We start from the raw sequence: 23,207 nt of genomic DNA on the forward strand, positions 1-23,207 counted from the left end.
CCAGTTTGCCTTTCTTGGCTGGAAAACGGATTAAGTTAGCAGGACAGGAAAATGAATTAGCTGCCATTTAAAGGATATGGCTTTTGTTGCAGTCTGAAGCGTTTTGAAAGGACGTTGTGTCACTGAGACGAACGTTGGACTGATTTTCAGGCCTTTACCTGCTGGGGTGCCGGATCTGTGCACGCTGCAGTTCTCCCCCAGGTAGTGAAGGCTCCAAGGTGACCCTCAAGGCCAAGCAGCCAAGAGGAGTTTTGCCTTTGCTGCTGGTTGTGGCTGAGGAAAGCCGGTACCCCAACGTTTTCTACTTGTTTAACATTCAGAACAGCTTTTCTGTGCCCTTCCTCTGGGCGCTGGCTGCCTACCAGGCCTGGGGACAGCAGGAATTGCATGTGGGGAACTGCAGGATCCAGCTCCCACTGAGGGATGGGGGGAGACCTTTGTGGCAACCGGACTTGGAACAAACGTGTGCCAGTGAAGTCATCTTCAGAAGAGGTGCTGCAGTTCTGCCCTCCCCGACCCCTCTTAGAGCACAGAGCTCTCCACCAGAGATCCCCTAGCCCTGGAGGTGAATGGCCTGTGACACAATGAATGCAGATCCTCTATATTTTTAGGACTTAATGTAGTAAAAACATCGCATCCTGCAGCCAAATCAGTTGAAGGCGGTAGAATAGTGTTGGGTGAGGCTGAAACTCTTCCTATTTGGTCTCATCTAAGGGGCTGTTGGCACCATTTATGTTTGCTTTTGAAGAAGGCTGGCTTATCTGTGAGGAACTTCCATCCTTGGGAGCGGGTTAAGCTGCTTTAAGACACCTATTCCTGGCTTTTGCACCCTTGTATCTGGTGCCGGATGCAGACAGCTGTGGCAGCACAGGAAGCAGATGAAGGGTGAGTCTGCTGCTTTCTTTGCTCTGTAGTTAAGCAAGCTCCTCTGTTTTGACACCTTTCCAGCATTCCCCAGAAGAAAAGCAGAGCAGGCAGCGCAAAGGGATCTTGCTCAAGTCTGTGATTGGAACTACCTCCAGCCTGGAAGCAGCCCGTATGTTCCCCCAGCAGCTGTTGCAATAGCAGCCCTTGCTGGAGCCTGTCCTTGTGGGTAGGCAGGGCTAGGAAAGCCTTTGCTATGGTTAAACAGAAGGCAGAAGATATGTTGGTTAAGGTCTGCCAGAGCAGAAAACCACAGGCCAGTAACATTTCCATCCAACGTGTCTTCCTTAGCCCCTTGCAGCATGTTATTTTCACTCCATACACTGATCTTATTGCCCAGTAATGAACACAGGGCCAGATGGACTTTCACACAGAGCTGCCATAATGAAGGCAAGATCACTTACTGTTGGTACAGTCACTTCAATACACCCTCACCGGGGATTTCCTGCAGCAGGATCCAGGTGAGAAATAAAAAGACCACTCCCAAACGCTTTTAAGATATCAGTTTTTATTGGACGTTGCGAGATCAATAAGAAAAAATAGTTTGTACAGCTTTGTACACCATTGCTGCTGAAGAGTAAGGCTACTTGTCACACCACAGCGACCTGGTGCAGCCAACAAGGTGCTCCCAGCACGAATCACAGCTGAGGAACTGATGTTTTTCTCCACGAATGACTTAGAACTGTCAGATGGCAGCACCACCCACCTTGGACAGGCCTGCGTAGCCTTACCAGAGCACGAATGGGGCTTCTTAGACATATAAGTGAGCAGCCTTGCTCTAAGATACCCTCTCCCAATGGCTCACCGCCAACCACAGCTGCAGGATCAGTCTGGTACATTGGTTACAGACCTTCGGCCTCATTTTCCCTCCCTGACACCAGCTAGGGGGGGGAACCAGAACACTGAAGGTTTTAATTGGCAGAGTAACCCCTTCCTACCAAACCCAGATGTTTCAGGGTGATTGTAGAGCAGCAGCTACGGGTATTGCTCTAGCACTGGGGCACCCGATCCATAGGATGGGGAGAGCTAGAAAGAGCTCTACTTTCTATCACTTTACACAGTAGTTTTGCTAAGCTTTTTGCCTTTGACGTTTCTTAGCTGTTTAAAAAACAGGTGTTAGGACAAAAGGCTGACATCGCACAGAGGCAGTGAGACACCAGCCTCAGACTATGCAAAGTTCTAGTTGGCCCCAACAGTATCTCGCACTGCCCTCTCCTTGCTGTGCCAGGTGGGTGGGAGAAGAGTGTTCTGCTGCTGGAATGAAATGCCAGACCAAGGAAAACGTTAGCACTGATTCAGCCCCAGAGAGGAGATCATAATTTAGAAGTCGGTAGTTTAGGACTGTATCATCTGTCCTAATAAACGCAATCAAGACGGTCATTTTAAATCACCAAAGGGCTCAGCTAGAAAAAGAAATTGATTTTAATGGCTCTTTAGACAGAAAAGGGGGGACTGCACTATAATTAGCTGGATACCTGTACTGTATTAATGCCAGTAAACAGATACAGCTGCTGGACCTTGCCCTTGTAACCTTTACAGAAGGGATGCTGCTTACTGACACTTAAATACCTCACAGAAAATGGGAGCTGGTACCGTTCTGAGGCACTAACACACCATTCAGCTGTCTGTACTCACAGTCACAGAATGAAAATGCACTGGGTGAGCAAAGTGAGCACAGCAGATGATGGATGTGATCAGCAGTGCGCTGCCTCTGCCACGTGGGCACCAACTGAACAGCCACATCCCAGGTAAATGGGGGCAACGTGGGACAGCTTGCTTTTAAAGAAAGGTGGGCAACAAGGAAATCGTGTGATAATGAACCATTAAGGGGGGAGGAAAAAAAAGCCCCAAACCAAACCCTTCACGAAACTACTCTCTGGTATCATAAAACCAAATGCAGCCGTTCTGGCTTCCTGTACCTACACCGCGCAGGTCTCTGTGGCGCTGTAGGAACAGGAAACGCTGCCCTTATAGTGCCGGTGAGCAATGCAGCGCACACAGTATTTCTGAAGGAGTTCTATAAACTGTAGTGCAAGCAAACAGAGAGAATAAACAGCGCTGCAACGCTCCCCCTTAACAAAGAGCAGTAAGGGTGGGACAAACTAGCCTGGTTTTTGTTGTAGCTGAAGTTAAGTTACCTGCAGCTTTGGTTGTATGTGAAAGTTTGAAGATGTGTTTCACAGCGTAACTGTAGAATAATTTACACCGCATTGCCAATTCGATTTCATTAACAGCGTACAAAGAAGGTCCTTAGTTTTTTTATATATATATATGTATATATATATATACTTTATAAAGTCTGGAAGATCAATATAAATACTGCTCCAGAAATTAAAAAAACAAGTGTTTACATCCCCGACTTCAATATTACAGCTCAGCGTCCTGGAGTACTGTTAGAATCTGTCCAAGTCTTAGCGGCGCAGAGGTTCGAGTTTTCTATATTTCAGTGAGGAGCTGGATGACAAAGCATCTTGGTTTGAAGAAGAATTCACTGTGTCTGGGGACTGGAACAATACTCTACCACGATGATTAAATACGTAAAAAGATGGATGGTTCCTTAACGTGTCAAATGTCCTTCAAAGGAAAGGCAGAAAGTCAGTGTTAATAAATGTTTTAGGGCTGGAGTTGAAGACTCAGCCTGGGTTGTTCCAGCTTTTACAAAGCAATGCAAGTTTCAAATACAAAGCTCAGGAAGGCCGTGCTCACTCCATATGTTTTCTAAACCAAGACGGAGAAAACAGGACAAGGGGGAATGGCTTCAAACTAAAAGGGGATATTTAGGTGAGATGTCAGGAGGAAGTTTTTAATTGGAGGGCAATGAGGCCCTATGCTGCTGCCCAGAGAACTGTGTGTGCCCCATCCCTGGACGTGTTCAAGGCTGGGCTGGATGGGACCCTGGGCAGCCTGAGCTGGTGGGGGGAGCTCAGCTTGGAACCAGATGATCTTTAAGGTCCCCTCCAACCCCAGCCATTCCATGAAATACAGAGCCAAGGTGCCTGACAAGATCCTGCTTTGTTCAATTTGCACAGGCTGCCCATACTGCTGTCAAATTTCGCTTTCCTCCCCTGAGCTTAGAGGCAGATCTGTGGATGATTATTTGCACGTACACAAGTGACAGCCCCATGATTTATAACACTGTCAGTTTCCAATTCCTTTCTATGTCTGAACTTCAGGGTTTCAGATAAATGCTATGAAGCAAAGCTATCACAACATCAACTTGTTTTGTTTCCATATTCTCTTACGTTTATGGGACTGGCCAGAAAGGCCACCTCTACCACCCAACCTTCAGATCCTTATCAAAATCTCAATTCAAAGTTCCATATTTTCTTGAAATCCGCAGAAATCTGTCATTCTGCCTGGGACATTTCACTGTGAGGTTCAAACAGCGCAAGCTTTTGCTGTGAAGAAGCCATAAACAGCACAGCCCTGTGATATCTGAGACTGCCTCATAACAGCGCTCTGTGACTGCTGAGCTCTTACTTCCCAGGCAAACATTTCTGCACAGCAGGGTTTTGGAATAGGAGAAGCAAAGGGAAAAATGTATTTAATCTGTTCCAGTTATCTAACTCTGCCTTTAGTTCCATGTGTTATTGGCTTCCCCAGATAGGACTGATCCTGTGCATCACAGCTGTTTGTGTGAAACAACTGAGCTAAGGAGAGGCCAAGCCTGATGCTGCCACTTTGCAGATGTGCCCGGTTTGCACAGAGCGTAATGGATGTGTGTGGTTATGAGAAGAAATAAAACATACTTATTTTTTAGTTCTGAAGTGGCATCCATGTCTTTAAATTCTCCTGCGATATGTACTATCCCATAGCAGGTAACTGCAAAGGCTAACAGAGTCTGAAGAACTATCTGTAAGAGAGGGGAACAACGCAACACATCGATTACTAAATGTTCTTAGTGATAACAAAATCTCATCTTTCAAACAGCATCTCCTGCACTTTTCATCCAGTGACTATTCAATGGCAAAGTCAAAAGCTCACAGCACCTGACGGCCTGTCTGTGCTGCATGAACTGCACTGATTCACACAGCTCCACGGGGAGACCTGCACAACAACACGCTGTTGTAACGCACACAAGGATCTGATGTTCGTTCAGAGAAGCGTGTCAGTGGCCAACAGTAGCTGTGCAGAGGGGAGGTGGGTAAGCACCTCCTCACCTTTGAGGTTAAACAAAGCCAGAACAGAAGGGGAGTTTAAAAAAAGAAATGAAATACAGAAGGCCCTTCAGAAACAGGTTGTGCTGGCATCAAACGGGCACAGGGCCATATAAACAAACGTCAGCCAACAAGAGCCAGAGGGAGGACGGTGTTTATGCTGCAGAGCTGAGGGCAGCAGCTGTGTGGGGCTCAGGCTGTGTGAGAGGTGTCAGGACAGGGGGGAGCAGAGGGAGGCCTGGGCCAGGCTGTGCTGACACAGCTGCAGATGCGGGGATGCAGAAATCACCTTCATTTCATCACATGAAACCTGAATTAAGGGTAACCTCAAAGCTGCTCACCGCAGATCCCTGCCTACAGCAGCACAACACAGACCCAGCCATCCAAACGGCACCGCGCCTCCCAGCCAACCCCAACTTACATCTATGGGAAGCGTCTCGTCCTCCTTCTCCGTCAGCCGCATGTAGGATCGATCTGCAACACACAAAGCGCGGAACGTCCAGCACGGATCCGGCCCTCCCGGCCCACCCGGCCCCGAGCTCCCCCCGCCCCGCAGCGCCGCGGCCCGGCCCGGATTCCCCCCGTATCCCCGCCGCCCCCCGCTCCATCCCCGCACACTCACGCTGTGCCGCCGAGAATGCCGCGTGTGCCAGCGCGAACAGGCCGATCCCCACCAGCCCCTTCCACAGCGAGGCGGCCGCCATCCTGCCCGCCGCGCCGCCGCCAGGGCCGCCCCCAGCGGGCGCGGGGTGATGACGGCACGGCCGGGCGGGGCAGGCCGGGCAGCCGCACCCCGCTCGGTTCCCGTGTCCCCGTTCTCGGCCCGTTCCCCCTGTCGCCCCGCTCCCACGCGACCCCTCCGCCCCCCGTCCCGCACAGCCCCCCATCCCCATCCCCACCGCAGCCCCTGCCCCTCTCCGAGCTCCCGGCGCCCCGTCCCCGCCCCGCGCCTGCGCCCAGCGCCGCTTCCTGCCGTGGCGGGGCGATGTTGGGGCCGTGTCGGTGTCCGGGCCGGGGCTCGGTGCTGTTGGCCGGGATGTGGGTCGGGGCGGCGGCGGCGACAGGGAGACCCGGAGCGTTGGAGGAGGAGATCGTGTCCGAGAAGGCGGCGGAGGAAAGTCACCGTCAGGACAGCGCCAACCTGCTGGTGTTCATCCTGCTGCTCACCCTCACCATCCTCACCATATGGCTCTTCAAGCACCGCCGCGCACGATTCCTCCACGAGACCGGGCTCGCCATGATCTACGGTGAGGGCTGCGGATGGAAACGTGGTTTGAAGGCCGAGCGTGATGGGGAATGATTAACAGAGCTTTATCCGGGCAGCAGTGATGAGCGTGGCGCACAACAGGCGGCTCCTGGTGGGTGCTGCAGTCCGCTTTGTGCTGCCCATCCCTGGTGTTGCACAGCCACGCGTGGCCGTGGCCGAGCTCCCCGTGGGAGGAAGCCGTGCTGTGCTCTGTGCCTGCTGCTGGCCCACGGCTCAGCTGAATGGCCTTCAGAAAGGGGTGGGGAAGCACACGGTGCCCAGCTCACCCATGGCCTGTTATCACCTGTTATCACGGTTATCACCTCCTGGCTGTGCTCTCAGAGGGCGGCCCTCATCTAAAACACACCATTTCCATCTGCTCTTTGACAGGCTGCACTTAGAGAAGTGTTGGCAAAAAAAAAAGTACCATCTCCTGCCTGGCCAGGCAGAGAATCCAGACTTCTCACTGCTTTTTATGTTCTGTCCCTTGGGTCACAACAGGGATGTGGTTTTGGTGGGACCCCACTGTGCTACAGCAACAACCTCAAGGCCGCTGGGAACAAAATCTGTGCTGTTTCAGCTTGGCTGTGCCCAGCCACTGTGATGCTTTCAGCCCAGGGGAGGTGGGTGGAAGACATGGAGGTGCTGCAAACAGCCCCTCACATCAGGGCAGGGGAGCAGTTTGTAACAGCTTGTCTTTTGTTGGGAAAAACAAACCCCGAGAACTGAGAACTTCTGTGTGCATCTCTTCCTGCTGACATACATCACAGTTCCTTGGTGTCTGTGTTCTCACCCTGAGTTATAAGCTGTTGCTTCAGGTGGATTTATACCTTACAAATTGCACTGTTGGCTCAGGGCTGGTGTTCAGGAGCAGGAGTTATTTTGCTGGGATAGACAATAGGTGCTCAGCAGCCCCTGGGCTTCATTTCAGAGTTTGAAATGAGGTTCCCACACCCCAGGTACTCAGCATTTAGGCCAATTAAATGAGCAGGCTTGTTTTATTTCGGCTCGGGGGCTGGCGGGGATGTGCCAGAGCTTCTTCACAAGTTCAGTTTCCTTGTACTGGTTCCCACTTGGCCCCTGGACTCATCCCAGCTGGGTGTTGGCTCAATGCTTTTGGGTGCTCATTGCATTTCTCTTTCCTTTTGGTGTCCAGATTAACGTGTGCCCTTGGCTTCCCGGTGCTGCTGTCATAATCTGTTGCTCTGTGTTTTAAATCTTAGCTGAGATACATTCAACAGCACCTGGGGCACAAAAAAATGCCCATGGGCTTTTGTTCTTTCTAATGAAGTTGGGATGAATGCAGTGAAAATAATCCTGTGCTTTGCACAGAAGGACTGCATGAATTCGCTGGCCTTGCCTGTAGCTCCTGGCTGCTCGCAGCTTCAGGTTCTCACTTTGGTACCACTTTGATACGGGTGGGTGGCTCACGGATTGCTGCTGGGACAGCCCTTCAAATGCCAGGGGATTTTAAGCTATTTCCTAAGAGACCATCAGAAAGAAGAGGACGTGCTGGGCTTGGTCTGCTTAGCCCAGGGCTGGTGCTGATGTCTAACAGGTCGGGCTGTCTGGGTCGAGTTTGTGCCAGGAGCCTCTGGGCAGCTCCCTTACATGGGAGGTGAGCAGGGAAGGTTGGCTCCAGAGCATTCCCATCCCCTTCCTTCTCCTGTTCCTGGCCAGAGCAGGGACTTGTTTGGCATGCAGGGCTGGGAACAGCTGCATGAGTAAGCGAGCTGGCGGGGATGAGCACCACTATCAGATGTAGCCCCTCTTTGGAACAGGGATTAAGAGGTGAGAGGTGGTGAGTTAGGATCCTTCCTGAATTCCCAGCGGCCACCGAAACCTCTCCCTCCTTTCGCTGAGCAGGGCATCTCATTTCAAAGCCACGAGCCCTGGTGTCCCTGGGTGGGATTCCAGCTGAGGAGACAGACAGCTGCCACACAAGTTTGTGGCTGTAGGAATTCTGTGGCTCAGCACTGCCTGAAGCAAGGAGTTTACCAACCCTTTTGTGAAGAAGGCTGAATGGGAAGGGTCCATGGGACATCCTGTCCTCATAAAATGTGGCTGTCAGGAGGCACTGCTGGGAGTGTTCAGTGCACTGTGCCTGAGAGAGGGAGCTGGAGGAGCTCATGCTGGCAAGTGCCATCAGTCTGAACATGAGACCTTGGCATGCAGCTAACGAGCTGTGCAGCAAATGAGGAGTGCCATATAAACTGCAGATCCACCCCAGTGGACCCCAGCAGGCAGTGCTGACTCACCCTTGGGTTGGTGCTGTTGGTGTGGAGACAAAGGTGCAGGGCACTGAGCAGAGCACAGTGGTTGGCCCCAAATGCTACCCGTGTTACTGTGGCAGGGATTGCTGCTGGGAGGCTCCCCCGGTGCAGGAGGTGGCTGTGTGGCTCCACTGCCTGTTGGGAAGGGTTTTGCTGTCTGGGGAAGAAGGGAGCTATTCCCATTGTTTCATGGAAGGTGGAGTGTAGAGGTTCATAGAATGACTCTGCTAGGTTGGAATGAGGGAACTGATGGCACTAAAAGCAACCCCAAACCATCTGTGCTGTTCTGGCCAGTGCCTATGAGCATCCCCTTCACTCTGGCCTGGGACAGAAAGATGCTCACTGTCATCAAAGCATTCACAACAGCTCCTGGTACCTTTTTTCATCCCCTGCCAAAAGATATTTCTCCGCTGGTCATACACGATCCTATCAGGTCTCCAGCTTCTCACAGCATCCATCCCTGGCCCTTTGTGCATCGTTCCCCAGGTGTCCTGGTCGGTGTGGTCCTGCGCTACGGCATCCACGTCCCCAGTGATGTCAACAACGTGACTCTGAGCTGCCAGGTGCAGACCAGCCCTGCCACGCTGCTGGTGAACGTCAGCGGGAAGTTCTATGAGTATACTCTGAAGGGAGAAATCAGCGCCCACGAGCTCAACAACGTCCAGGACAATGAGATGCTGAGGAAGGTGAGGGTGCTGGCAAGGAGATGGGGTGCTCCCCACCATACAGTGCTTGTGTGCAAATACAGAAACCCCGTGTCTGCTGGATTAAGTGATTTCTTTTAATCAATATTTGCTTTGGTTCCATGCTAACGTGCAATGCAATGAGGCTGTGCTTGCAGCTGATGTTAACTTGAGCTGCTTTAGACTTTAAGCTGTGGGTTTGAAAGAGCTCTGACACCTCTGTGGTTACCTGGGGGGAATGCAGGGTATCTCATACCTCATTCTTCCTTCTCTTTTGTCTTGCAAAATGTTAACAAACCATTCTGCTTTTTCTCGTGTGTATTTGTTTTACAGGTGACTTTCGATCCTGAGGTGTTTTTCAACATTTTGCTTCCTCCAATTATATTTTATGCAGGCTACAGCTTAAAAAGGGTACGTACCTTTACAATGCCCACATTTTCAGTTCCTCTGCCCCCAGAGCATTTTTAATACTTGAGAGTAATCTTGCTTAGCAGCTGCGGAATTGGGTGCAGCGTTCTCAGTGCACACAGGATGGTGGGAAGCAGGGTTGTGGGGCTCATCCTTGCCTTAGGAAGGGTTGGCAACTTCAGCCATTGGGTTTGTGCAGGGGTTTGGATGACAGCTGGGCCGTTCCAGCCAGCCCAACTTCTGAAACACTTTGGGAAGTGAGGAGGTTTTAGAAAGCAGCAGCTCTGAAATGGAAAGGGAGAGGAAAATGATCCTGTTTAGCTTGCGGGAGAAGGAAGGAGAACATGTGCTGCATTAGGAAATCAGTTCCCAAGGCTCGAAGCAGCACCTTGTTAAATACACCGGTACAGGGAAATATCCTCATGTTTATTAATGCTGCACCAACTGTGCTGCTCTGGCTGCACACTGTGCTGCCGTGCTCACACAGCTCGTGGTGTTTGCACTGGACACAGGTTGCTGCAGGTATCGATCCATTGGCACAGCTTGAAAGATACTGTTAGTGAAGAAGTGTCATCCGTTTTTCTTCTTCTGTTTCTTTTTTCCCTTCTAGAGGCACTTCTTCAGGAACTTAGGATCAATCCTGGCCTACGCTTTTCTTGGCACTGCGATTTCCTGCCTGGTGATTGGGTGAGCAGCTGAGGCCGGGTGGTGCTGGGGGGGCTGTGAGCTGTGCATGGATTGGGGCTGGGAGGTCAGGCAGGTTCCTGGGGCTCCTCTGGATGCAGTGTTTCCTTTGCACCTCATACAGAACATCTAGACATGCAGCCAGGCAGGTGAAAAACAGGTGCTGACTTGAAGTTATTGAAAGTGCAGTCCTAGCAAGTGTGAGAGACACAAGTGGAGAGCAGGATCATCAGCGCGTGTCCTGCCCTTACTTGCTGGAGGCAGATGCCTGGCAAACACAGATTGTGTTTCAGACCATTTGTCTGTGTGCGCAGAGGGAGCCAGATAATTCCTGTTCTGAATAGCAGTGCGTGGACGTGTGGTGTTTTCCACTGGAGATCCAGGGGATTCAGCCAAGCTCAGCACCTGCATTATCTCTTCCTGGCTGGAAGTTTGGGATGTTTTGTATTGAGGCCAAGGCTGTGCCACTGAAATGGGTTGGCATGAAGTCTATCCCAGAGGTGTTGCTGTGGCCTGTCCCATTTCCCTGGCTGCTACTCTTCTTGGCCGTGTTGTTGGCAGTGGAGTTTCAGCGCCATCTCCTCCCAGTGCTGTACTTTGGTGCTGTGCTGCTGGTGCTTTGAATTCCAGTCCTGTACTCTGCTCCGGGACTCTGGTGTTGCGTCAGGCTGAGTTCATGCAATGCAGCTCGTTGGTGTTCCTATCCTTGGACAGCTTTAGGGGGTTACTTTAGCAGATTCTGGGGAACTCTTTGCTCTGCAGATCTGAGCAGTGGCCTCTTCTGCTCCCGCAGCTCGGTCCTGTACGGCTGTGTCGCGCTGATGAAGGTCACCGGGCAGCTCGGGGGAGACTTCTACTTCACTGACTGCCTCCTCTTTGGGGCCATTGTATCAGCTACCGACCCAGGTATGTCAGGTGTTCTTTTTCCCTTGTTTTGCTTGTGTTTGGGGAAGAGGGGAAGAAAGGAGAGATCTGAAACCTGCACAGTTTCCCATTTTCAGATTTCTTCCCTGTTGTTTCCTTCCAGTTATGTGTTAATAGATGTGTTAATACTTAGCAAACTTCTGCTTTTCTTAATCTTGGTCTGCTGTGAAGTCCAGGCTCTCTTTCAGCTTTTCTGGGTCCATTGGGACAGGTGTGCTGTCTGCTTCTGACATCCTGCACAAGTGGCGAGTGCAGAATGAGATGTACCATGTGGGAGGTTTTAGTTCAACCTTAATGAAACCAAGTGCCTTCAGCCTCCGTTTGGATGGCATTTTGGAATGGGTTAATCTAACAGAAAACTGATCTTCATGACATGAGTTCCAATATATTTATCTTACTCATATATCATAGAATCATAGAGTGGCCTGGGTTGAAAAGGCCCACAGTGGTCACCCAGTTCCAACCCCCTTCTATGTGCAGGGTCACCAACCACCAGACCAGGCTGCCCAGAGCCACATCCATTGTTGGGAAGGTCACCCCAAGGAGCTGGCTGGAGTTAGCAGCCCCTGGCAGCAGGCTCTGCTCTCTGCATTAGGGTGTAGACCTAACGCCCAGGATGTGTCTTCCTAAAAGGATGGGAAAGTCAATCATAAAACAAATCTGTGTCTTAAAGAACAGAAAGATGGCAGGAAGAGCACAGGGGGGGCAGCTGGTGCTGCTGTAAGTACAGGAAGGCAGCTTTCTAAAAGAGACCTTTTGTCTTTGATGCCACCAAACTGACGGCACCTTTTTGAATGTCTCTCTGTTTTTCTATTTGTCAGTGACTGTTCTTGCCATATTCCATGAACTCCAGGTTGATGTTGAGCTGTATGCCCTTCTCTTTGGCGAAAGCGTCCTCAATGATGCCGTTGCCATAGTGCTGTCTTCGTAAGTGTGTTCTGTTTTTACTTTTAATTGTTTCATACATTACACATTGGGCACTGTGGGGAGCCACCAGGCCTCACTCCTGTAAAACAGGAGCATCGGTGCTGCCCATACCAGAACTTCCTATTGAGTGTCCCCAGAAGCTGTAGTGATCTTTTGATCACTCTCCCCCATGAAGACAATACTGGGTAGTGTGGGTTGGAGTTACAGTGTCTTGCTGCACGAAGTTGTGCTCTGATGGCCTGCTGACACAGCCTCTCTGACATGCCAGAAGCACTGCATCTCTATGCCAGCCACAGGATCCCTCTGAAGCCCTTTGCTCATTGTCAGCTCCTGCCTGCCCCCCACCCACAAACACTGTGTTGGTTTGGGAATAGCTGCTAAAGCAGCTGTCTGCTTCCTCTGCCCGCTGTCTGTGCCTCAAGACACAGGCACTGCTGGAGCTGGTATCCCGTGCTGAGTGCCCGCACCAGAAAGTGGCTGCCTTTCTAAAGAGTGTTTTATAATATTCTTTAATATTTGATGTCCTCTGCATGTGGGGCATATTTTATCCGCGTTGCCTTTGTGTTGTCATCGTGGGAGCTTATCTGGAAATATATCGTGTCTGCAGTTGTGACAGGTTAACTTATAGCTACGACTAATGTAGAAAACATTTCTGGAATACTTGTCATGCTGCTTGCGTGGGTTTTACTGACGTGGAGGCAGCACTGTGAGCTCCGGACTGGGTTGCATTTACTAAAACGAGCATTTCTGGAACTGTTTGCATCACTCCTGCCCTGCAAGGAGGCGCTTTGTGGCAGAGTTGGTGGCAGGGAACCTGGCTGCAAAGGGGAACTGAAGGCAGAACTGAAAAATGGTGTGCAGTGTGGGGCTGGGCTGCAGCTTGCTTCTCCCAAAGGGGATTTCACAGTGGCTGATGCACGGCTCCCAGAGGGCGCAGGCAATGGTGCTTTATTAGTGGTGCAAAAAGCAAAACCAAGAGAAAGGCTGCAAAAGGGTCAAGTGCCCAACCAGCATCCAAACAGGGGGAAACCAACTGGGATTTAAAAAAACAAACCCACACAAAACAACGAAACCACAGGATGAGACCATGGTAGTGAATGGGAAGTAGGAGATGGGTGAAAGAAATGAAACCTGTGGCTTGCAGTGTAAAGATGATGCAGAAGAATTAAACTTTATGAATAGCGGGGAAATTTAGCAAGGGAAGAAGGGAGCCATTACAAGTTGGAAAGTGTTGGTTTATCATTTGTGTTGCAGGAATGTGTTGGTCTGTTATTTGGGGGGAAGCTGGAGGAAGTGTTGGGTGATGGTAACCTTTTGTTCCAGCATAACTCGGAACGTTAAACAACAACTGCCCAAAGGTTACTTCTGAGAGGCAGCCAAGGGATGGTTAACCAGGAGTTAGTGGACCCAAGTGGGCCGGGGCAGTTTGCTCCCTCCCCACTGCTCTGTTTTCTCATGCTCACGGTTCATAGCAGTCGTAGCATTTTGATAAGCAGACTAAGGAGTGTTTTGTTCTTGTGTGTGCTTTTCTCCCCTCTTTCAGTTCAATTGTTGCATACCAGCCGGCGGGTGACAACAGCCACACGTTTGACGTCACTGCAATGTTCAAGTCCATCGGGATCTTCCTGGGGATATTCAGTGGATCCTTTGCAATGGGAGCAGCTACTGGAGTTGTGACAGCTTTAATATCCTTTTCTTTGTGTTCTCTTCCCCCCCCCTCCCCCCCCCCGAGCTTTTTTGTAACAGCTTCCTCTTTAAGCTGTGCTGCATTTCACCCAGACTCAGTGTTTCATGATCGTGTGCCTAAGTGAGTGAAAGGCAGCCCCATGGCCTTTATGGGGGCAGGCAGCGCAGTGCTGCTGTGACATGCAGATTGCACACCCTTCACATACAGTTGCTCTCCAAGTTGTCCTTAACCATCTGCAACGTCACCAAGTTCACCAAGCTGCGGGAGTTCCCATTGCTGGAGACTGGCCTGTTCTTCTTGATGTCCTGGAGCACCTTCCTGCTGGCTGAAGCATGTGGTTTTACAGGCAAGCTCCAGCTCCATCTGGGATAGAAATGTTCCTGGATCATAGACAGAAATCTGGGATGATGGTGCCGTTGGGTTTTGCTTCTTGCAGAGGGCTCTCCCTCTGCTTCCACGGGTTTAATTGCTCTGGGATTTAGGATTATTGCATTGAACCCCACGCTGCTGGGGTGCAGCTTAGCTCCCCTTTTGTGGCCAGGAGTCTAACGCGATGCTGTGCTCCTCAGGTGTGGTGGCTGTACTCTTCTGTGGGATCACGCAAGCCCATTACACCTATAACAACTTATCTACAGAGTCCCAGCACAGAACTAAGCAGGTGAGAGCCCCTTTCATCCCCCAGATCTGCAGTTCAGTATTCTTTCTATCCAGAATAAAGGGCATCTGCCAGTCTGCAGCTGCATTTTGATGGGGTTGCTTCTGCAGAAGTGTATATTCTGTGATGGATGGGCTAACGTTCTTCATGTTAAATCTGTGTTTAACTTCCTTCTCATTTGTTTTCCTCTTTTAGTTGTTCGAACTTCTGAATTTCTTGGCAGAAAACTTCATCTTCTCCTACATGGGACTTGCACTGTTCACCTTCCAGAACCACATCTTTAACCCTACCTTCGTGGTGGGGGCTTTTGTATCCTTTAGAGTCTATTTTTCTTTGTTTATAAGTAAGAAAAGGAGAGGTTCCTCATTCCTGGTTTGTGGTTTTCATACAAACACATTTTTTCCCCCACTCAGTCTAGCTTTATTTCTAAAAGAGGATTTCTCCTATGTAATGATGCTGTTGCTGGCTTTTTATGATGATGTTTTCCCAGCTTTTCTTCTTTGCTGTCTTTCCTGCTTCCAAGGCCCATCCATGGGCTTCTGCAGGTGCTCAGGGCTGGATGTGAATGTAATGCCTCGTTGTGTGGCAGCGTGGCAGATAGACACCTCCTGATGGAGTAGTTTGTTTCCTTTGTTCTGTTCTATTATCTTTGATTAACTCTGGGGGAAAAAAAGCACCTTTTTTTTGTCAAAATAGCATAGTAGAGCTACAGGAGATGCTTCTGAGTGATGGAGTGAGAAAGGATTTTCCCTTCTGCTGGCTGATGCTATTGAGGACACACTACCAGCCCTGGTACATCTCAGAAAAGTGAGGATCTGAAAGCATTTGTTCATATTGCAGGGAAGCCATTGCAGATGTGCAGAATTATTTTCACCCTTTGCCTGCACCAAAGCATGTTTATACAGATGAGTAAATGTTATCTTCACCAGTGCTGACCTGTGAGTTCCCAGTGGGGTTTGCTGAATTTCCCCACTTAGCTTTTGCAACGTTGCAGTGGGGTGAGGGAAGCAAGGAGCATGGAAATGCATATGGGTGCTCAGATTGAAATGATGTGCTCTGCTTCTTCAGTAGGAACGGGCTCACTGATGAAGTGGCTCATTCATGAGAAGGAACACGAGATACGTCTCTTATGCAAATTCATGATGTTCAAGAGAGAAGATAAAAGCTGAGAGCATTTTACATATTATTCGAGGCTGCACTGAATACTGGTGGCTGCAAGATTAGTTTTGCCATCTGGGTGCTGGTATTAAAAGATACAGCTTCAAAGAGAAAAGTGGTATGGAGGGGCTGCTCTTCCTTGTACCTCACAGGCTATGGATACAGAGCATTAGGGTATTTATTTTCCATCTCAGCTGCTGCTGCTTTCATTTTGCTGAATAGTCTTTGGGAATGAGGCCTTGCTTATAGCTTCAGGCCGAGCTGTGCGGTGTGCTGAGGAATGGCAGGGGTTGTGGAAGCTGTGAAAACCTGAGCTTTGCAAAGGCCAAGTAGTGGTTGAGAAGGAGCATAGCACAGGAGAACGTGCAGTGGGAAGTGGTGTCTTTCCTCTCTTCTCTCTTGTCAGACCTGCCCTCATCATTTCCCCTGATTATTTGTGTTGGTCTCTGTGTGATATTCCTGATTTGCTGTGTGTGCTTCACTTTGGTGATGCATAGCATGCTCTTCCCACACTGAACTGGGTTGTTTTCTTTGCATCCCAAGTGCTGGTGTTTATGGAGCTCCTCGTATTCAGCAGGAATCTGCTCCGTGTGCAGAGGTGGGATACGATGGGAGACACAAGAACAGTTTCCTTAACAAGTACAAACACAGCTTGCTATCTTCCTAGGAAGAGCTGCCAATATTTACCCACTGTCATTTCTACTGAATTTGGGGAGGAGAAATAAGATTGGAACAAATCTGCAGCATATGATGATGTTTGCTGGTACGTTGTTGTACCCTTGCCTCCATGCACGTTGCACATTGCTTCCCAACTGAGCCACCTCTCAGGGATGGGCAGGACAGGGCTCTGTGGGACTCACTGGGTGGAGTGGGGGGGTGTCGGGGCAGTGGGAAACCTGCAACAGAGGTGAAACCTTGTTCCTGGTAGCTACTCCACTGTCCCTTCCTCTCACAGGGCTGCGAGGAGCCATGGCATTTGCCCTTGCCATCCGTGACACGGCCACCTACGCCCGGCAGATGATGTTCAGCACCACGCTGCTCATCGTCTTCTTCACCGTGTGGGTTTTTGGTGGGGGCACCACGGCCATGCTGTCCTGCCTGAACGTTCGGTGAGTACGGCCACCAGTGTGGCTGAGTGGGCACAGGAGCTGCAGAGCTCCCATCCTTCCCCATGACAGGCAGCACACACCCACAGGCACTGCTTGTGCTCACCTTGTGCTTGTTCTCTCCTCCTCAGGGTTGGTGTGGATGCAGATCAGGAGAACGTGGTGAGTGCAGCTTTTGATCTTTGCACCGCTGTCCTTGGGGTTGTGTATGGGAGCCTGGGAATGCTCCCCTCTGCTCTGCTTCCTTCTTGCTGTGGGAGGATGTTCAGCAGTTTGCAGTCAGTTTGAGTCATTGCTTTTCTGTGCCCTCTGGAGTTGTAATGGGGTTTTCTTTTGTTCTGAAAGGGAGCCTCAGAAGTATTTCATTGCAGTGTTTAGACAGTCAGTGTTATTGCTCCAAGACATTTTGTCTCTGTCTTTGAAGTTAATATCAAAATGTGTGTGACACAGAGGCTTTCTGCCATCCCAGCATCCTGTGCAGGACAAAAGTGTCATTCATTGCCCCATTTTGTGTAGCATCTCCAGTCTTGCTGTGCCTCTGTGTGCTGGGAGCAGCCACATGACCGAGCAGGGACCACTGGTGGTGATGAGTGCTGCAGCCCAGCTGTGCTGTGGCTTTGCCTCTGGCCGGTTTCTGCACCTCAGGGGCTTGTTTCATTCAGAGCCTTTGCCTGGGTTGCTCACCTCCTGGAGAGCAAGGCAGCTGGAATCCAAAAGCCAAATTGCCATGAAATGTGTAATTGTATTCATAGAACCTTCTGAACAGTTTTGTGTTTTTCTCCATCTAAAAGGAAGCACTGAGTGCCCGTGGCACATGATTATTTGCATATTAAACCTCAAGGGAGATTAGAAAGAGGCTGGCCCTGTCAGCTGCTGTTAAGCGTGATGGCTGGGCACATTGCTGGCTGCAAGGCACTAACCTTTGGGGCCAGAAGCTGGAAGGCCCCAGCAGAAAATCTGAGTGAGGTCCATGTGCTCACTGTGCCCAAAGCTCTCTGCTAGGGGAGCAGGAAGGCATTCTTCTGAATTCCCTGGAATCTCAACATTTTGCTCTTCTACTGATAACATTTTGCTTTCTCGCAGGGCGTCCCAGAGAGCGAGAGGAGGAGCACCAAGGCAGAAAGCGCCTGGCTGTTCCGCATGTGGTACAACTTCGATCACAAGTATCCTTGAGCTGCGCTCGGGGCTGTGCTAAATCCCTCATGCCAGCTTTGCAGATGAGTCAGCACTGACTTCCCTGTCCCATGGCCATTTAGCACAGTGCTGGCTCAGTCCGAAGCTGTGTTCCCAGCCTAGAAACCCAGAAGGTCCCCAAAGGTCTCCGGTGCCTGTTCCCCAGGGCAGAAGGGCACGGAGGCAGAGGGATGTTCCCTTTTATGGCCCTCCTGCTGGATCAGTGTCTCTCCCTCTCAAATGCTTTGCCATGAGCTAACGTATGCCAGGCTGAGAGGTGCAGGATGATGAAACAAGGGATGCTGCGTAGTCTCATGCAGTGCCCTGATCCACTCGTATCCCTTTTGTTGGGTTGGTTATCCCTTTCAATTTTGTGGTTCCAGGGATTTGTGTTTCTTTCCTTCCTGTGATTTCCCCCAGACACCAAGCCCCACTGCTGCATCCACCCTGACTCTTTGACACTGCTGTTCTCCCCTCGTGTTCCTTGTTCTTCCTTACCTCTCCCTGCAGCTACTTGAAGCCTCTGCTGACACACAGCGGCCCTCCCCTCACCACCACACTGCCGGGCTGCTGTGGGCCCATAGCCCGCTGCCTGACGAGCCCTCAGGCCTATGAGGTGAGTCTGGTGGTGCCACCTCTTTGGCAGTGTCAGTGGGGCTTGATGTACTTGTGTTCCTCTGCTGCCTTTGGATGCCAAGGAGGAAGTCAGATACACGGGCTGAGTCCCATGAGCGTGTTGCTCTTTCAGCTGACTGGCCGTGGAGGAACATATGCTATGTGGGTGGCAGTTCCCTTGGTGCTGGCTCCATGAAACTTGGGTATCCTTTCTCAGGTTTTTCCAGCAGGGAGGTTCAGGTGTTTCCCAGGTCTGCAGGGCCATGGTGTAGGAAAGGCTGCAGTACAGCACCCTGATGTTTGGGTGATCCTGTTGTAGTTGGACTTAGTGATCCTTATGTATCCCTTCCAGCTCAGGGTATTCTATGACTATGTGATTTCACACAGATGTTTGGGAAACGTTAAACATCACTTTCCCTCTGTTTATCACCCAGAACCAGGAGCAGCTGAAGGACGATGACTCTGACCTCATTTTGAACGATGGGGACATCAGCCTGACCTACGGGGATTCTACCATCAACACCGACTCGGTCACATCCAGCAACGTGCCACGGCGCTTTGTGGGGAACAGCTCTGAGGATGCGCTCGATCGAGAGCTGGCTTTTGGGGACCATGAACTTGTGATCAGGGGGACACGCCTGGTCCTTCCCATGGACGATTCGGAGCCGCCATCAAGCGTCCTGGATAGCGCGAGGCACGGCCCAGCGTAAGGCTGCTTGGTTTAATTGACAGTAATATTTGCATATATGATCAAGAAATGTGTACTACCTAAAGTCTAATGCATGTCTCAAAATGTTTAAGCTGTATAAATATTATTTATATGGTGTCAGAAGAATATAAATATTCTCTGCCAAGCACTTGTAAAGAACAAGCTGCAATTTTAAGTTAAAAACCGTGTTGACTGCACTGTGTAGGGTGGAACCGTTTTAGCGTTAAGAGTCTTTTGCACACAGTGAGCTTCTGTAATGTGTGATTTGATGAAGGGTTTTGTTCCCAGCTAGGTAAGTAAGGGAGCTGACTCCCCATCCCTCCTCTGAGCGCAGGAGGTGCTGGCCAGCAGCAGGAGTTACTTTCTGCTCAGATGAGGGTCAGTTTTTGCCTCTGATCTTTGGAGATTGGTGTTCGATATGTCAGCAGAACACCAGACTGTGGGCTCTCATTGGCTTTGTGGGAACCTTGAGCTAGAGATTTTCTGGTTTTAGTGACCTGACAGCTCTGCCCAGGGCTGATGGCAGACCCTCCAGCCTAACAGCCTGATGGAGGGGTGGGTTGTGCTGGAGAAGGAGCTGGTCCCGTAGAAACCACACAGGGTGTGCACAGGTTTTAGGGCCAACTCTGTCTTTCAGCAGCTTTCTAGAAGCAGCCAGCAAACCCTGAATTGGCGACCAGATTTCACATTTGGGAAGCGACTGTGTCTTTGTGCAAGCAAATCTCTGCTGAAGTCGTGGACGTGCTGGACCAGAGCGCGGCCAGCCCCTATGGCTGCAGGCTGCCACGGTACCTCCACGCTTCCCCGGGGGCACTCAGCACCTGGGTGGTACCGAATGGAGTTGTCCATCCATCCGTCCTCCTGTATGGTCGAAATCATTGCACTTTGTTTAATAACTCCTTAGCATTAGCATGCTGTGTGTCTGTAATCCCCACCTGATCTCTCTCACGTCTTTTACCATTTAATGAGCAATGTTTGCCAGTTGATTTTCTTTTTATTATTTTTCTTTTCCCAAGGAAGAGCACAGAACAATTTGTGATTCCACACTAGTGTTACAGGATTTGATCTGTAGTGACAGGAAAGGCTATAAAGGTGCGTTGAAATTATTAACCCTGGCATCCTTTTTTTTTTCCTTCTTCAATGGAGGAAAGCACCGAAATTCACTGTATGTGATTTTATTGTCTGTTTTAGCTGCAGTTTTGCTATACGAACCTTTCAAGGTTACCAACTCACTGTAGCACGTTCTGGAGTTAACCCACTCCAGAGGTCTCAGACAGAGGTGTTTAAAAGGAGTGTATTTGACAGAGCCAGGGCAGGGTGAGCCCTCCCAGCTCCCAGCAGCTTTCCTTGGAATGAACTGTGCATCTCATAGGATCCGACCCCGAGACCTCAGAGCAGTTTCCCTATGGCTGTTTTCCCCGGTGGCACCTGAGAGTTAAAGGAGACAGGAGACACTGAAATTCTGAGTGTGTATTTATGGGTGAGAAAATCAATTCAAATATATGCTACTTTTTTTTTTTTTCATTTTCTCAGGTCTAAGTAACATTGCCTTAAATTTATGGATGCGAAACCAGTTATTTTGGCAGTTTGTCCCCAAGAAAAAGCTTTCTTTTTCCTTCTGAACAAGATGTATATGTGTTGCCATAGGACCCCTCTAGAAGGGGGGTGCACTCGGTTTATATTTAGGTAGGGAATCTTCCTTGCACCAATAAATGGCAGTCCCGCTGTTAACGTAGCTGTCGGATTAGCGTTAGGCTCTTTGTTTCCTGCTATGCAGGAATTCCATAAAGTGTGCATTTTATATGGCATCTGTAACTTAACTCCATGTGTTTGGAAAAATAAATGATTAAAATAAATAATAATAGTAATAATAATAATAATAATAAAAGAACAAAGTAGGTACGTGTTGGATTTAGGTTTACTACATCACCTCTCCATCCTTTTTGTTTGGTTTTGCCTTTTTCAAGAGGTATGATAAATAACCACCTCTTGCTTTTTCCTGTGTGGTCAGAATATGAATTCAACACGGCGCAGGCGCTGGGCTCCGTGCAGCAGCAGAAGCACGTGGGTGCTGCAGGGCTTCCCTCCTGTGATCCTGGCTGAGGTGCAGAGCTGCAGCCCATGCCACAGCCTTGGTGGCATCCTTCTCTTTCTCCAACCCTCCTACTTGAATCATTTATCCACTTTCTTCAAGCTTGCCAACAGATTACTGTAAGCCTCAGCTTTTGATGGCGGTCACGGCTCAATTAGTACATTAAAAAAAATAAATAGATTAACAATTGATGATTTTATGGGGTACCTATGAGCTGCTGTTATCCATACATCATATAAACAGGACTATTTAATCAAAACTCTTTGAAAGAATTGAATGTACGCTGCAGTTTGGGGGTGATGCAGTAAATGACTCATCTGATCCTCAGCCGATTCCCTTCCCTGTTCTGCAGCACGGAGCCCACGAGTGCCAGGTTGGGGCATGGAGCTGTACTGCTCTGTGTGCTGCAGGGGCTGGGAAGGAGGTGTCCTGGACCCCAAGACCCTTTGCCAAATGGGACAACTCCGAGGAGGAATTGGACATCTCACACAAAAATACAGGGAAGGTGCCCTCCTCCTGTGAATTGAGTTGTCGTGGTTTTTGCACAGGAAAAAGCACTGTAGGTAAAGTTATGGTTTGTACTAGTACTGTCGATTTGTGTGGTAATGGCATTAACCCTGTAGCTGTGGTGTTTTGTGCAGCTGATCTGTGATAGCTGATGATCACTATTGGACCTTCTGTTTACACTAAACCCTTTACTGTTGCGTTGTACTGTGAAAGAAAGATTCTGGGCCTATAAAATATCTTTTTTTTTTTTTTTTTCTGGAATTGTGTGTAATGTTTCCTTAATTCACACAGAAAGAAACCTGTAGCAAAGAGAAGAGGTGCTGCTTTACCTTCTTGGACCTTTTTGTGGATGTACAGGTCTTGCTGCTCCAAGCCTACATCGATCCATTCTGGCTCTTGTAAAAGACAGCAAGGCTACTTGATTGTGCCAGCAGAACAGGGGAACTCTTCTGTGCAAGGGCACAGTTTAGTGATCAAACAAATGCCTTTTGGCTGCTCCTTATCCTCACAACCCCCCTGGAGAAGTGCAGCACACCCCTTACAATTAAACTGTGTTGAAATAGGGCAGATGACTGTGGGCCCCTCGGGCTCACTGTTGCTGGATGCTCTCTCCAGCACACCAACGCTCCCCAGTGCACATGGAGCTGTTTTGCAGCACAGGCGTTGGGGCTGAGAGTCTGCAATAGGGGCAGCAGTGCACAGGTGCTGCTCTGGAGGGAGGGAGAGGCAGATCCAGCATAGACTTGCACTGCAGGTGGGTGCACAGAGCTGTTGAGTAGCCCCCATTCTATTAGTTCAATTAATTGGAGAGGTCACGGGCAGCTTTCAGCCAAGCCACTATATTCATACAGGATCAATCAAGCCCTGGGAATTGGCCAACACTGTGTATCTACAGCCTCAAACAAACCACAGGCCTGCATTCAGAGCAGTGCTGTATTTTCATGCCCGAGTGTTGTGTGCTTGGCTCGCCACGTCCATGCCATGCTGGGAAACCCCTCACGTAAGGCAAAATGACAAAAATGAAAAGCTTTGGAATTTTACTCCTTACCTCATGGTGGCACACAATGATCTCCTGTCCTTGCTGGGCCCTCTAGATGGCAATATTGCAAAGGACAGCAACTGTCCATCTCCAGTGTCCTGCTGGCCATAAGGTCTACACTGTTCCTCCAATACTGAGCTGCAAGCATCCCTCAGCCACCTGTGTCTGTGGTTGAAGAGCAGCTGGCAAACAAGGCAAGCAGTGAAATGAAGAAGCAGGTCCTGGCTGACACTCAGCTCC

General features: G+C 49.8%; 2 protein-coding genes across 2 annotated transcripts; one reads left to right on the forward strand and one right to left on the reverse strand.

Moving 5' to 3' along the window:
• Positions 1-1,412: 1,412 nt before the first annotated feature.
• MMGT1 (membrane magnesium transporter 1) lies at positions 1,413-5,840 on the reverse strand. The gene is made up of 4 exons (XM_015860303.1): positions 5,704-5,840; positions 5,503-5,555; positions 4,674-4,777; positions 1,413-3,498 (listed from the first exon to the last, which is right to left on the reverse strand). The coding sequence occupies exons 1-4, from the start codon at positions 5,783-5,785 to the stop codon at positions 3,336-3,338; spliced, it is 402 nt and encodes a 133-aa protein (XP_015715789.1). The 5' UTR covers positions 5,786-5,840; the 3' UTR covers positions 1,413-3,335.
• A 138-nt stretch (positions 5,841-5,978) lies between these two features.
• On the forward strand, positions 5,979-22,174 carry SLC9A6 (solute carrier family 9 member A6). Its single transcript, XM_032444180.1, has 16 exons — positions 5,979-6,328; positions 9,087-9,286; positions 9,617-9,694; positions 10,302-10,378; positions 11,169-11,281; positions 12,121-12,226; positions 13,770-13,911; positions 14,154-14,260; positions 14,484-14,571; positions 14,764-14,877; positions 16,378-16,489; positions 16,682-16,835; positions 16,964-16,994; positions 17,916-17,995; positions 18,516-18,621; positions 19,055-22,174. The coding sequence occupies exons 1-16, from the start codon at positions 6,067-6,069 to the stop codon at positions 19,328-19,330; spliced, it is 2,046 nt and encodes a 681-aa protein (XP_032300071.1). The 5' UTR covers positions 5,979-6,066; the 3' UTR covers positions 19,331-22,174.
• The last annotated feature ends 1,033 nt before the right edge of the window (positions 22,175-23,207 follow it).

Source organism: Coturnix japonica, chromosome 4 (assembly GCF_001577835.2).
Source record: "Coturnix japonica isolate 7356 chromosome 4, Coturnix japonica 2.1, whole genome shotgun sequence".
Classification (NCBI taxonomy): Eukaryota; Metazoa; Chordata; class Aves; order Galliformes; family Phasianidae; genus Coturnix; species Coturnix japonica.